Source organism: Acomys russatus, chromosome 28 (assembly GCF_903995435.1).
Source record: "Acomys russatus chromosome 28, mAcoRus1.1, whole genome shotgun sequence".
NCBI lineage: Eukaryota > Metazoa > Chordata > Mammalia > Rodentia > Muridae > Acomys > Acomys russatus.
Genome location: NC_067164.1, coordinates 25,558,833 through 25,574,973, shown reverse-complemented (window position 1 = coordinate 25,574,973; position 16,141 = coordinate 25,558,833). Strand labels below are relative to the sequence as shown.

Sequence of the window (16,141 nt, the reverse complement as noted above, 5' to 3'; positions counted from 1 at the left end):
GAGCATGGTGGTACACACCTCGGAAAACCAAGGATGAAAGGGCATATGTAGCTCGATGGTAGAGCACTTGTCTTCCATACCCATAGCCCGGATCCCATCTGTAATATAGCAGAGGGTGCAAGAGAGGAGAAAACACATTTTGCCCCCCAAATTCTGGGGTTAAAGAACCGTGCCATGCTCAGAAGGGCACCTGTTTTTAACTTGTGTTACTTCAAAACCCAAAGTTTCCCAAGAACTAAAAAATGTGACTACTTCTTACCATTTGTTCGCTGCTTCAGGAAGCTTTTCTTAACCTAAGTCCGTTTCTGCTGAGGTTCCTGTGCCACCGTGTGAGGTTGACTTCTGTTGGGAAGTCGGGACCCAGTTACAAGTGGTACTCCAGTGTCTCCATAAGCCACATCTGCCCTAGCTTCTTTCTGTTTTTCTAGCTTTGTCAGGTTTAGCTTGGAACAGTTTAGAGTCAGGAAAAATGCTTTTTTATTTTCAGGTTGGAGGCCTGAAAACAAATGACCTAAGCTTGGAGTTTATTCTTTTGAGATGGGGTCTCATGTAGCTGAGGCTGCCCTTGAACTCCATATCCATGTGTGCAACACCAGCCAAAACCCAAGTTTTCTACTGGAATTATTTGGAAATAACACCTCATGATTGGCTTCTGCTGTAGGCATCAGTTGATTGAACCTGGAATGTAAATAACAGAGGTATCAGGGTAGAATAAGAGAGAGCTAGCAAAGACAAGTTGAGATAGAACACTGGAAACATTCTTTGTTAAATTTTGTATGCATTTGGTGTTTTGCCTGAGGGTGTCAGATTCCTTGGAACTAGAGTTACAGGCAGGTGTGAGCTGCCATGTGGGTGCTGGGAATTGAACCTGGGTCCTCTGTATTAGCAGCCAGTGCTTTTAACCGCTGAGCCATCTCTCCAGCCCTACGTTGGAAGCATTTCTGATATTTGGGTTGCTTTCTTTTAAGTTGTAGACAGAGGGGTTTATTGGGGCTGGGGGTGGGGTACATGCCAGTTGGAATTGCTTTGACAAAGATGGACATTCTCACAGTATTCTTTGCCTGTCTCTGGAGTTTATTCCTGTGATTTTCCTATTCCCTAAGCAGAGGATTCTGTAAGCATGTTTTTCAGCAATAGAAGAACTCATTCACAGACCAGTATACTCAGAGGTCTGCCTTCTCCCATCTGCTGGAGAAGGCGCCTTAATTTCCCTGCCCTTGGTACTATGAGGGGGTCCTGAATGTCCTCTTACTTATGACAGTACTTGCTCATGTAGAACAAGCTGCACGGCTATTATGAGAAGAGGGGATACTATAAAGCTCACACATTCTGTACCTGCCTGGGGAAGCCACCTAAGGGTGTGAAGAGCTTAGCACAGCATATTTATTTGTTAGACTCTGTAAACTTCTTTATAAGTTAATTGGTCATCCCTTTTACTGTAGTGTATTTTTCTTGTTCTAAGATTTTCCTTCAGTCTCAGCTCTGTTTGAGAGTCTTTTATGTACCTCACTTTTCATATTTCATATTTCATGCTTTCCTGCTTCTCCCTTTGTATGTCCTGTTTGGTTCTTAGAGGACAAGCTTGCTTCTCCCTGCTTCTCTAAGTTGATGACAGCTTAAGACCACATGGCCCTACCTGCCTCCTCTAACTTGCTGTGCTGTGTTCCCTTTAGTCTTGATGTTTGAGAATCCAGTCCATTCCAGGCTTTTAAGTTACTTTTTAGTCTTACCCAATCTTTTTTCTCCTCTCTTGGAGGGTATGTTCAGTAGGGATTGAAACTAGGCCTTTATACAGAATAAACATGTGCTCTACACTGATTTATACCCTTAGCACCTCCTTCCCCTTTGTGGTTTTGTTTGTTCCTGTAGGAGGCTCTATGTTAAACTTGTTTCCTTCTTCTCAACAAGTTTGTGAGATGCCTACCCCAAGTAAGGTAACTAGCTGGGGAGAGTGCTGGTCCTGTGGGATCAGGGTCTTTAGTCCCCTCAGTTCCTTTCACTTTAGAAGAGAAAAATCTCATCAGACTTAGGAAATCAAAGGCAGTACTCAGCCTTAGATCAGCAGCCAAGGCTGTTTTCATTGTGCTTGCTTTTCTTTTTGAGACAGGGTTTCTCTGTGTAGCCCTGGCTATCCTGGAACTCTTTGTAGACCAGGCTGGCCTTGAACTCACAGAGATCCACCTGCCTCTGCTAGGATTACAGGCCTGCACCTCTGTGCCTGGCTCATTCATTGTGGTTATTTTTATGCTGGCTTTCTGTTCTAACACCTAACGCTGGATTTTAAGGTAGGGACATTGTCTTTCTTTCTCTTCCCAAGCCCCCTTTTGGATTTTAGAATCAAGGTTTCTCTGTATAGTCTTGGCTGTTACAGACTCACTTAGTAGACCAGGCTGGCCTCAAACTCAAAGACTCAGAGACCTGCCTGCCTCTGCCTCTCTTAGTGCTGGGATACAGGTGTGCTTCACCCTACCCAGCTACTTTTGTTTTCTGTTTTTGAGAGGGTCTCACATGTAGCCAAGGCTGGCTTTAAATCCAGGAACTTCATAGCTCAGCCTCTAGGGTATTAGGATTACATGCATGTACCCCAGTGGTGTTTGGCAGCTTTCAAATCAGTAAGAAAGACTTATCATCAGTTAAAATGTTGCCATGTTTATACTTTGTTTTCTCTGTTCTTTCTATGAGGTTTCACTATGTTGCCTAGGCTGGCCGTTTCATTTCTAGTTTTAGAGATCCCCTTTATCCTCGGCCTCTAAAGTAAGTAGTTCAGACTACCCCATGTGTCACCATGCCTCTTGTAATTCACACCTTCCCCCCCAGGAGGAGTTAGATGTGGTATTTTTTCAAAATTTTCACTTCTTTTTAAGAATAAGGGCATGAGGCTGGGGATATGGCTCAGTGGATAAAGCATTTGCTCTGCAAACATGTTCTCATCCTTGAAAGTTGAGATCTCAGAAACTCAGAAACACCAAGGGAGCAGAGGCAGGATCACCAGGTAAGGTAGCTAGTAAGACTAGGTGGTCACCAAGCTCTGAGTTCAATAGAGAGATTCTGTCTCAGTAGAGTTGAATCAAGGAAGATATCCAGTATCAAACTTGAGGCCCGCAGGCACGTATCACACACATATGTATATCTGCATGCATGCTAAAATAAAACAATGAGGGCATTCTTATTGGATGTGTTGGTGCATGCTTGTAATCTGGTATTTAGAAAGCAGAACGATATGATCATGAATTCAAGGCTGGCCTGGGCAGCCTTGTTTCAGAAGACAAACAGGGCAATCTTTTGTAATCAGGGATACAAATGGATATTTATACCCATGTAGCAGCGTGATTGACAATAGCTATACAAACTGTATAAAGAGTGGCGGTGGACTGAGGAGATGGCCCAGTGGTTAAGAGCACTGGCTGCTCTAACAGAGGACTCCTGTTTGGTTCCTACCACCCACATGGTGGCTTACAACTATCTGTTTTTAGTTCCATGGGATTAGATTCCTTCTTCTGACCTCTTCTGTCACCAGGCATGCATGTAGTATACATATATACATGTTAGCAAAACACTAATACACATTAAAAAAAAAAAAAAGAAATCCAAGTGTTCAGAAACTGGATGGACATATAAGTAAAGTGTGATTTGTGTGTACAGTCAATCTTAAAGTTGGGAAGAAGGGACTTGTGAAATATGCTGTAATGTATGTCCTGTTAAATGAAATAAGCCATGAAGTTCCACTCAAGTGAGGCCTCTAGAGACAGAAAGGTAGTTAATTGGTTGCCAGGAATGAAATCATGAAAGCAAGGAGTTAGTGTTTTATGGATGCAGGATGGAAAAAGTTACGGAGATGTGTGTGGTATGGTAGTTACACAGTAACATGGATGTACCTAAAGCTTTTAGTTCAGTTGGTTTTTTTGTTTTGTTTTTTGTTTTTAAGGAGAGGTGGGTCAACATAATGGTTAATGCTCTGTGGAGGCTAAGGTAGGAGGGTCATTTCAAGGCCATATTTGACTGTTGTATGTCAGTAACCTCTATAAAAGGTTAAGGAGAGCTTAGCAGCTCACATCTTTGATCCCAGGGTTTGAGATCTGAGTTTTCACCAGCTGGTCCACATAGTGAGTGCTAGACCAGCCAGTGCTATGAAATGAGACCCCAATTCAAAACCAATCAACCATCCAAACAAACAAGTAAACAAAACCAACCAACCAAACAAACAAACAAAAAACCCAAAAAACTCAATGAAATTTGGGCCCTTGTTCTTTTAGCACCACAGTAGTTTATTTTATTTTATTTAACTTTAATCTATGTACATTGGTGTGAGGGTGTCAGATCTTGGAGTTACAGACAGTTGTGAGTTGCCATGTGGGTGCTGGGAATTGAACCCGGGTCCTTCCGAAGAGCAGGCAGTGCTCTTTAACCACTGAGCCACCTCTCCAGCCCCACACCACAGCAGTTTTACAACAGGAAAATTAACATTTTTTATCCCATATTTTGTGTGTGTGTGTGTGTGTGTGTGTGTGTGTGTGTGTGTGTGTGTGTTTAATGTCTTCTCCCATTTACACTTACTACAACACAGTTTTCTTTTAAGTAAGCATTCTGGCATAGCTCTGTTACTCCACCAGGTGTTAAAGTCCATGGAAAGCAGAGACTCAGTCATGTCTACTGTGCCTCTTACTCAAACCTAGGTATAAAGATCTTTTTAACAACACCCCCCTCACCCATATTGGAAGGGGGAAAACAGAACAAAAATCCCACCAGGTTTTTTTTTCAGTGTGAACAGATGACAGTCATTCACAGACCTGCCACCACATACAATTTTTTCTCTTGTTCATACACGTGTCTGTGTACATCTGTAACTAACATCATCTGAATTTTTTATTTTTTAACAAACTTAATAGCTAGGAGTAGTGGCACAGACCTTTAATCCCAGTGCTTGGGAGGCAGTGGCAGATGAGTCTCTGAATTTGAAGCCAGCCTGGTCTCCAGAGTGAGTTCCAGGGAAGCCAGGGATACACAGAGAAACCCTGTCTCTGAAGGAGAAAACAAAACCAAAAATTTATTTATATTTGACATATTTACATATGACATTTCCCATTCCCACTCTCTTCAAAAAGTCTAGAAATTTGTGAGACAAGACCTGCAAACTGGTCCTTAAGCCAATTGGCATTCTATTCCACTGTGGCTGGGCTTACCTGTTTTCTTGTCTCTGGTTGCTTTCACATTGTGGGTTGTTCTGAGAGACCTGTGTCTGTCCTGCACAGCTTACATGATTTACTCTGTTAGTTCAGCAATATTGATCATGTCCATATCAGTGTTTGCTTTGATTTGATTTGATTTTTTTTTTAATGGGCCTTGGGGTTAGGGGAGGGGTTTCCAGACAGGGTTAGCATTGGGTGTCCTAGATTCACTTTGTAGACCATGTTGGCCTCGAACTCACAGAGATCTGCCTGCCTCTTACCTCCGGAGTGCTGGGGTTAAAGGTGTGCGCCACCATGCCTGGCTTACTGCAAGTTTCTTACAGAAAACGCTGTAAATCTTTACTTCCAGATTGTAGTTGTCACCACCATGATGTAACCTGTATGCAACAGTTCAGCATTTTTATCGTACACTTGCTGCTTGTCTCCCCAGCTTGCTGGCATCTTTTATAGAGAAGAGGGAGAAATTCAACTTTCTCATACTCCCAGTGTGGTTGGCTTGCCTATTGCTTTCTAAAGGAGAAGCACTAGAACTGGAGTTGGTTATAGTCAGCCCTGGGCCTGGCTTCTGTTCTTCCTGGCTGGAAGATCTTTGTTGGCCCATGTTCCCTCCAGTGGAGGAGACAGAACTAGAGTGTGTCTCACATTCCCTTAGCAAAAAGGCTGCCTTATCTCCACCTTCACTCATCTGGTTCTAGGGAAGATACAGGGTCTGCAGTACTGCAGAGTCTGAGGTAATGGAGTCTAATTTGTCGTGTTGGGGCGGGGCCAGGATGTATACAAACTGAGCGAAAAAGGATTAAGGTTTCTAAGAGCTGCCTTGGCATACAGCCTCTGGCCTGGCTCCAGGCGGTACAGTCTGGCTCATGATAGAAGCCCTGTTCTCACTAGCTGCTAGAACCAGTCAGATGGAAAAGCAATCCCGTTTGTGCTTCCCCACTGACACAGATTGCACAATGAAACCGTGCTGTCGTCACGACTGTGAAGTAGCCATTGCTGTAGGACCAGGAGAGGAATGGGCCTTCTCATATCCTTGTATAATCGGTATTTCAGGAAAGATATCCCTAGGACAGGGTAAGCTGCAACTTGCCTAGTAATGAGAAGTCACTTGTGTGTTTGGTGTTTGTCTTTTCTTTTTGAGATTGTAATATGATTACATCATTTTGACATTCACTTTTCTCCCTGTAGTCGCTCCCCTATACTTCTCCTTGGTTTATTTCAGATTCTTGTGCTTTAAAAAGTTGATTGCTTACATGCATATATTACATATATATATCCAAATATAAATATAACCTACTCAATATATGTAAAGTTACTTTTATGTTTTCAGGGCCACCATTTGGTATTGGATAAACAATTGGTGTCCTTTTCCCTGGGGAAGACTATTTCTCCCACTATCAGCATTTCTTAGTTGCCTGTAGTTGTGTAGGGTTGAGGCTTTGTGACCTCCTCTCCACCATGTACTTTAGCATGTCCTTTGTTCTTGTTTAGCTCATGTTTAGGCTGTCATGTTGGTGAACCATTATGGGTATATTTCTGACATTACTAGGAGACAGTCTCACAGCAAGCTTCCTGATCTTCTTCCTCTTAGAATCTTCTGCCACCTCTTCCACAATGTTCCATGAGCTCTAGGTGGAGGAGTGTTTAGAGTGTAGTTAAGGATTATGCTGGTTTAGTCAGTATCTCCTCCCAGATCTATGACTTAATTAGCCCAAACATAATTTCCCTCCTGTTGGACAGGTCTTGAATACAATTATAGAGCTAGCTATTGGTTACCACCAAGGTATGTATACTGTGCCTGCCAGTCATGTGTTTTATAGGAGTTTTTGGAGTACCTTCTAGTACCACGAAAAGCTAGCTCTCAATGAAGAGGCATTCAGATTAGTTCCAGTTCATGGGACTCTGGGCCCCATGTCTGAAGTGCATGCTGTCTTTAGCAATAGGGACTTGCCTTCCACCTCTCCAGAGCAACCCAGGGCATAGGGATTTCATGCATGTTTGGAAGTCTCTTAAATGACCATAATGAACAACTTAAAAGAGGGCTTCTTTTGCCTGGTGTTGGAGTTTTTGTTAGATGGTCTTGGGCTCTAGGAGGGATTATAGTCAGCCCAGGTGAGAAAATTTGATTTAAACCATTTATGTGTATTATATATAGATATGTGTATTATATTTTTTAAACTGACTTAATTGTGTGATTCCTTATGCGGTTTTGTTTTTTTGAGACAGGGTTTCTCTGTGTAGCCTTGGCTGTCCTGGGCTCACTCTCTAGTCCAGGCTGACCTTGAACTCAAGAGAGATACTACTGCCTCTGCCTCCTGGGATTAAAGGCATGCACAACCACTCCCAGCTTCCTTAAGACTACTGTTACTTTACCCTCCTTCTGTATTTTTTCATCCTCCCTCCCTCAGTACTCTCCACCCCACACACATTTAGCAGATCAGATCACTTGGATCCTGCTACTCGCCACCCTGTTTTTCCCCTAACTCTTTACCCTCCCAATGGTTCCTTTCCTGCTTTCCTGATTTTTGTAGTTACTCCAAGATATGTACTCACATCTGAAAATTTGGCACTAGGAGCCTTCAATGAGAGAGATGATGAGATGTTTGTCTTCTGGGTCTGGGCTGCCTTACTCAATGTGATCTTTGTTCCACCCATCTACCTGCAAAGCCCTTGTTTTACTTTTCTTAATTATTTTTGCCAGTATCGGTGTCCCCTACCTTGACTCTTGTCATTGCCTCAAATGCTTTATGCAAGTACCTTATACTCATAGAAAGGTGTTCTCCCACATCTTAAGGATAGGCGTGAATTTGGTGTTTGGTGTTTTGTTTTGTTTTTTTGTGGTGGTGTTTGTTTGTTTTTTGAGACAGGATTTTTCTGTGTAGCTTTGGCTGTCCTAGACTCGCTTTGTAGACCAGCTTGGCCACGAACTCACAGTGATCCACCTGCCTTTGCCTCTCGACTGCTGGGATTAAAGGCGTGTGCCACCATGCCTGGCATTTGAATGTATTTTTCTATGGGCTTTGGGCTAGCTACATTGGCCAGCAGAAAACAAGTTTAAGCTATGTCCTCCTTTCAGGCCTCTTCTTAAACCCCAAGCTTCATTAGGAAATTGTGCTTCAGATTTTGCCTGTAATGATATTCAAGTCTCCTTGCAAACAGATGGCCAATTACCACAAGGTGTCTCAGTTCTGATTTTTTACTGGTGGGTGAAAATATTTGGAGATAGTGCTATTAGAAATCTATCTGACTTGATGGGGCTGAAGAGATGGTTCAGTGATTAAGAGCACTGGCTGCTTTTCCAAAGGTCCTGAATTCAATTCCCAGCAATCACGTGGTGGCTTGCAGCCTTCTATAATGAGATCTGGTGCCCTCTTATGGCGTGCAGGTGTATGTGTAGGCAGAACACTGTATACATACATAATAAATAAGTAAATCTTTTTTTTAAAAAGGAGAAAGAAAAGAAAAAAGAAATCTGACTTGAGGGGTCTCTTTGAGTCATGTGATACTTGGATACCTCTATAGTGCAGGCAGGCCTGCTGAGGGATGAGGTGTTGTGCTGTCAGCTAAGTCAGAAGCTCATGGTTATTGCTCCTGTGCTTGATGAGGCTAGTCTGGATTAGAGCACACCAAGCACACACTACTGCACATGACCTCCATTTGACTTCTGTGTTGTCATGGGTATCACAGTGAAGATGATGGTTCCACTCCTTGACCTGTGAAGTTGCTGTGAGGATTAATTAAACTAATACAGATCAAGTCTATAATACAGAGCATAGGGCATCATCAGACCTAGAAGCGGGTTTTTTTTTCTAGGCTCTAGGGCAGATTATGCAGCTCTGTCTGTCCGTTTTTCTTTCTTTTTTCCCTTTCCTTCCTTCCTTTGTGATTTTGTTTTGTTGGTTTGGTTGTGTTTTTTTTTTTTTTTGTTTTTTTTTTTTTTTTTTTTTTGCTTTGCTTTGCTTTGCTTTGCTTTGCTTTTTTGAGACAGGGTTTCTCTTGAACTCACAGAGATCTACCAGCACTGAGTACTGGGATTACAGGCATGCACCACCGCACCCAGTTCACTGATGACTTTTAGTTATCTAGTGCTCATAACTGTTCCTTACCTCCCTAGCATTTTGCTGCCTATGTGTTATAATTTCAAGAAAGAGGAAAGCCTGAAGGGACAGGGTAGAATTAAGGAGGAGTGACTGGGCTTAAGGGACTAAGAGGCTGGAACCTGATCAGGAACAAAATCTGGCTGATCACAACCTACTAAGTTTACTAAACTTCTTGGTAATGGTCATAACTGGCAACAACTGTACAGTAGCCATTGGGATATATATACACATTCTGCACCAGGTGTTTTTAAAGTAGTCTTACCACAAAAATAAAATACTTAGAAATTAACCAAAAAAAAAAAAGTCTTAACACTATTTTAAGAGGCAAGATGGTATCAAAGAATGTCCTTAAAAAGAGGGCACACACAAGGCATAGTGGTGCACGTCTCTAATCCCAGCACTCAGGAGGCAGAGGCAGGTGGATCACTGTTGAGTTCAAGGCCAGCCTCATCTACACAGTGAGTCCAGAACAGTCAAGGCTACACAGAGAAACCCTGTCTCAAAAGAGGAGGAAGAGTAAGCATTCTTAATCATAAGTTGGTGAACTTTGGGAATGTATATGTATGTGTGTGTGTGTACCATTAATTCATTATGAATATATCAATATTTATACTCATTAATTCAGAACACACACATAAATTCATAGCATCTTTAAAATTGTCAGGGTTGGACTTGTGGAGTCAGCTTAAAAGTTAACTATCCAAGCACGGCCAGCGTTCAGATCCCTCCCAAATCCCCCCCAAAATGTACATATGTGGTAGATGGGCACAGTAGCCATGGGCAGGTTGGCTACCAAGACTTGACTAGTCAGTGAGCTCTATGCTTGATGGAGAGATTTTTTGTCTCATTGAATTAAGGTAGAAGAGCAATTGATGATAATTCTCAACCGAGTGCCTCCACCTGCAGGCACAGTGTACACTTGCTACACATATTCAAGCACATTGATATGCCTGTGTGTGAAAATGGGGGAAGGGTAATCTCAGCCTTTTCACATGGACTCAGGCCAAAGGGAGCACTCAGTAGTTTTGTTTATTAGAAACAACCAAGCTGCTAATGCCCCCACAGCTCTGTGGTTGAAAAAAATAATGTTTTTGAAAGGAGAAATACTTTATGTAATTATAGTTAATGACTGTCTCTCTTAAGCACTGTATACTAAGTATAACTTCTCAGATTTAGAACCAGTGTGGTTTCCCCTTTTATATTGAATTTTTTGTGATACTTGCTTTTTTTTTTTAAACAGCAAAGGTGAGGTGTTAAGTTTTGGAAATTAACAGCACCATTGAAAGGAACATACTAGAGCCTAATAAATGATCAGTTGCATTGTGTTAATAGTGTTTTCAGTGCCCTTTTCGCTTTAACATGCTGGTGTCTTGGGGCGCCATGGCGTTACTAGCACCACACTGTCCACTCTTGTTTCATCTTCCCCTTATTTCTCTAAACTCAAAACAGACTATTTCAGGCTTTCTTCTGGAACATATTCAGAATCATGGCTTCCACTGGGATCCTGAAGCATTTTAGAGTTGAAAACAACAGGAATTCTAACTATTCTTCACCTTTTTCTAACCTTAGGGAATGGGGGCTTCTTCCACTTGGTCAATGGTCAGAATGGAAGTAGAAAGGGGAACAACTTTTCTTTGACCCCTAGATAGGAAAGTTGGCTTAAATAGTTGTCTTAACTGTCAGATTCTTAGCTACCCTTCTGTTTGTTTTTCATAGATGCTGGTGTCTCTCGTGTATATCAGTGTCTCTGTTGTCACTGCTGATCAGACCTATTTCTGCTTACCTCACTGTAGGAGCACATGTAGTGTGCCTTGTCATTAGTACAGTATCTTCTCTCCCAACTATAGCCAGAGAAGTAGCCCAGTTTTTGATGGTATTGGCCTCAAGTGTTGCTTAATCAACTCAGAAAAATGGCATGCCAGGTGCTAAATACCCCAGGCTGCCAATGAGACACGCTAGCTAAGTACATGACTGAGTCTGGCAGATACCACATGAGTGCTGCTTTTTTAGAGCCACAGTAACAGTCTTCTGTGTGAAAGAATGCAAATGATTTCAACACTCAAGTTTGTAAATGTGAGTGCTAAGGGTTTACTGGAAGTCACAGGTGAAGGTCAAGGAAGCATCAGGTGCTGGGCAGGATGTATGCGTGCGTGTGTACACAAGAAACGAAAGGTGTGAACGTGACAGGGATGCCAGTAGTCATATTGTGGACCATAGATGGTTTGTGTGAGTCCAATAAGGATGACATTAAAGGGAGAATTTACCAAGGAAAGTTGAATGGTTATCTCTGCTCTAGGGCAATCACCGGGCCTCATTTTTTTGGAGCTGCTCTGTTCTGGTTGTCTCCTCCAACCCCTGTTGTTTTTTTTTTGTTTGTTTGTTTTGGTTTGGTTTGGTTTTTTTGTTTTGTTTTGTTTCCGTTTGGGCGGGTGGATGTCACTGCAATAGGAGTGGATTCTTGAAGTTCCCAGAGCGTTAGTTTCCATTGCTGTATATGAGAATGATATTAACAGTATTGTGGTGGATGAGGATGACAGTTGTGGGCTGTCCTGTCCCTCAGCTTTAGCCTCCCTGCCCACCGTCTGCTTACCTGGCAGATGCTTAGTACACAGCATCAGAAGGAGATAGAGAATATATGTGTTGGTTTTTGTTTTGTTTTTGAGGCAGTTGTGTGTTCCCAGTTGTCATCAAGCTCATGATCTTGCCTCAACCTTCAGTTTGGGCTTATAAGCATGCCCTAAGCTTTCTAGGAGAAACCTGATTGTGGCAACCAATCTAGAGGTTTGCCTTTAGCTTCATTGGACAGACACATTGTCTATGTGTCTCTTTAAAGGAAAGAAACCAGCATAGGCCATGATGATGCTAGACTAATGCAATGTTTCAACATGCTCACACCTTCCACTGAAGTTGTTGCAGGGATTGCCACACCTTGGTCCTGAAGCCATGGCTCACCTGTGTCTTCATTTACGGTGTCCATTCCACAAGTTGCATGGCTGCTTCATCATCAACCCCATCAGACTTATGTGAAGAAGATGCACATTTAGTTTCAGCTCTTGGTACCCTGCGCTATCTCGAATGCTATGCTGAAGAGATACAAAGACAAGGCTTTATATCCATGAAGCACTCCCTCATCCCTCTTCATGAAAATACTCATTTTGAACTGGGGATCAGAGTGGGACAGGTTGCTACTCCTTCAGCTGTGGTTTATTTATAAGCCTTAGTTTGTTTCGTTAGAATAGTTAGATAGACTAAATAAGCAGTAACTTCTTAAGAGATTTCTTTCCTCAGTAAACATGTATTATTTGAGTTACCCAGAAAAAGTAGTAAATGGGAAGCTATCCAAAGCCAGGTGAGTAGGTTTTTCCTTGCTGTTTTTCCCTGTGTAGCTCTGGCCTAAATAGAAATATTGATTTGACTTTATGCTTCATAAGGCACAGATAGAAACAAGGGTTTACATTATCTTATCCCATCACACAACCAGCATCCTTTAAAGATTTATAGGTGGGGAAAGGGTCATGCAGGTTTATGAAACACCTTTTCCCTCTGTGAAGTACGAAGTTCCCGGTGGCTTTGCTTACTCCTGATAAGCTCTTACTCTAAGTTCTCTGCCCCTAGTTGTTGATAATACCTATCTTCTGTGCTTAGATGGCCAATCTTTTTATTTTATTTATTTATTTTTTTCCCTTTTCTTTTTTGGTGGTACTAGGATTATGTACATCAATGCATGGTAGGCATGCATTCTACCACTAAGATATATCCACCTAGCTCTCTTCTTACTTTTTATTTTGAGACACAATCTGACTGAGTTGTTCAGACAGGTCTTAAACTTGGAAGGTCTTAGATCTTCCTCCTTTCCTCCCCAAGCTCAGCTAGATGTTCAGTCTAATTACTAGGGCCCTTTTACTTGGAGAGTGGAGTAGCTCTCTCCAACATTCTGACCAGTGAATGCCAATGGAACATGATCTTTTGAGTCTGCAGACAGTATCACTTGTTTCTCGTGTGGCTCACATGCTATCTGGTCTCTGATGGGATTTTTTTTCTTTCTGTGTAGAGTACCTGGTGAAGAATGTGATGGGATCACTAGCATGTCGACAGAGAGTGGCCCTGGGACGAGATTGAGAAATCTACCAGTAATGGGGGATGGACTAGAAACCTCCCAAATGTCTACAACGCAGGCCCAGGCCCAACCGCAGCCAGCAAATGCAGCCAGCACCAATCCTCCACCCCCAGAGACTTCTAACCCTAATAAGCCCAAGAGGCAGACCAACCAACTGCAATATCTGCTCAGAGTGGTGCTAAAGACACTATGGAAACACCAGTTTGCGTGGCCTTTCCAGCAGCCTGTGGATGCCGTCAAGCTGAACCTCCCTGTGAGTAGCTGGCCAGGGCCTATGGCTACTACCACCCTCAGTCTCTCCTAGTAGGCAGATTCTGCAGAAGGGTGGAGGTGGGTTTGGACACCTGGTAAGAACTCTGAATACCAGTATCAACATTGGCCTTTCAGTATTTTGTTGTAGTAGTTCTGAAAATCAAACAGGAAAAGAAAAAGAGGAAGCCATAACTGGCTTAAATATACACTGATTTCTTAGTTAATTTGGGGCCCCAGGGAAAGTTGTATAGAGAGCTTAAAACAAGGATGAGCTAAAATCACGAGGTCCAACTAGTACTCCAAGCCTTTTCCTTTCTCAGCTGTGACTGATGAGCCTGTGCGGAGAGGGGGCTGATTTACTGCAACAGCAGTTACTTGCAGCACTACCAAAGCACTGCCAAGCTGATACAGGTAGAAGAGTATCTCCTCGGGAGCAAGTGCACAAAGACATGTCCCTGTCTTGAAAACCACAGTTGTGCTGGGCGGTGGTGATACACGCCTTTAATCCCAGCACTCGGGAGGCAGAAGCAGGTGGATCGCTGTGAGTTCGAGGCCAGCCTGGTTTACAGAGTGAGTCCAGGACAGCCAAGGCTACACAGAGAAACCCTGTCTCACAAAAAGAAAAGGAAAGAAAGGAAGAAAAAATGAAAACCACAGTTGTGCTATTGTGTCTTCTGGCCTTAATAGACAAGACATCTGAGTAATGAACTTGGTAGAAAGTGGTGTGTGGGGGGCGGGGTACAGTAATGCCCACCATTAACTAAGACAAGTACTACAGGCAGCTAGCAGTGGGGGCTTGCAGGTCACTCAGGAGGCCGTTTGAGGAGATTAATGGCACTAGTGTATAGCATGGATATGCAGCATGGTTGGAAAAATTGACCATTCTTTTGCTGTAAGCAAACATCATGACCAAGGCAGCTTATAAGAGAAAGTATTTAATTGAAGACTTGTTTACAGTTTCTGAGGATTTGGTTAGTTCATGACCATCATGGCTGGGAGTGTGGTGGCAGGTAGTTATGGTGTTGGCACAGTAGCTAAGAGCTTACAGCCTTATCTGCAAGATGAAGGCAGACAGAGTGAGACTCATCAGGCCTGGTATATGCTTTTGAAACCTCAAAGCCCACCTCTAGTGACATACAGTCCTAGACAGCCCTAAACAATCCACCAACTAAGGACCAAGTATTCTAATATATGAGTTATTCTCAGTAGATCACCATAGCAACATTCTTAGATCAAATGGGGGGGGGGGAGACAGGAGTTTCCAAACTTTGAGAAGAGGGGAGTGAGGCCTTTTTGAAGAGACCAAAAATCACCAGCAAACCCACAGTTGCTAGATTGCTACAGCAGAGAAAACAAGATTTAAAAAAAAAAAGGTGGGTCTCACACAATCATCCTGCTGGCTGTTAAAAAAATCATTAATAGATCTTTTAGTAGATCTATTAAATAAATCATTTAATAGAAAGATGTGACATAGACGTCAAAACCAGAACTGTGATTTTGTGAAGGTTATGGTGAGGATATGAAGCTGTTATTTGAACAAACTTGGATTTGTAGGGAAAGTATGTCTAGGCTAGAATAGAATATCCGCTTTCTATAGAAAGATACAACAGGGGCAGAGGCACAGATGCATGAAGGGTCAAAGATCAAGACAGGACATTCCTGAGGGACTCAGGCGAGGTCACAGGAACATGCTGGGGTTCCTAAGGGGCTTGGGTGAGGTTACAGGAATATCCTGGCTAGTACATATATGATAGATGAGGCTTGGCTTTTAAAATCTGTCAAGTGCAGAGGCTGGAACTAGGTCAAAATTCTCCTCTCCTGGACAATGTGAATCCTGCTCCTCTGCCAACTTTGATGTCATCTTTAGCAGACTTTTTAAAATAAAAGGATGGGGTCTCACGGGTCTCAGGCTGGCCTTGAACTTGTTACATAGTCAGAGCTGGCCCTTGAACGTCATATCCTACTTTTATGTCCGAAGTTCTAGAATTACAGGTGTGCACCCCCACTGATTTTCTGTCATCAAAGAAAGGCTGCTGGACAAGAATGATCTCAAGACCCTTAATCTGAGCAGATCTGGTGGCATAAGAGCTCATACTTTTCAGGAGCTATTAGCAGCCACCTTCTAGGTTCCCCCTTTGTAATTTCTGGGGCCTCATGTCTTCACATGCATTTTGACCACTTGTCCTACTTTAAACTCATTGCCTTAGCTCTCATTTCCTTTCCCCCAGCATTCTTTCATCCCACTACTCTTCTGCTTGCCCTTTACTGTTGTCTGTTTGCCTTTGAGCCACCTGACACACCAGCCAGTGCAGATTTAAATACTGTTGTCAGAGAGTTTTGTCAACAGAATAAACTCTATCCAGATTTCCACAGGGATTAGTTTGTTATTAGCTCTCCTAGGAAGGGAGGAGGCAGAGTATGAAATAGGTTAGGGAGTCTGATTATGAGTTGTCTTTTGGCCTGGGTTACATGCATATGTAGTCTTGAAC

At 42.7% G+C, this 16,141-nt stretch overlaps 1 protein-coding gene across 5 annotated transcripts in view; it reads left to right on the top strand.

The window, feature by feature from the left end:
• The window catches only part of Brd4 (bromodomain containing 4), an 83,761-nt gene that overhangs the window by 35,056 nt on the left and 32,564 nt on the right, over positions 1–16,141 (top strand). For all 5 annotated transcript variants that reach the window (XM_051170769.1, XM_051170767.1, XM_051170768.1 and 2 more), the window contains exon 2: positions 13,335–13,653. In XM_051170769.1, the coding sequence (XP_051026726.1) occupies positions 13,369–13,653 (285 nt within the window). In that variant the 5' untranslated portion in view covers positions 13,335–13,368. The remainder of the gene's footprint in view (positions 1–13,334; positions 13,654–16,141) is intronic.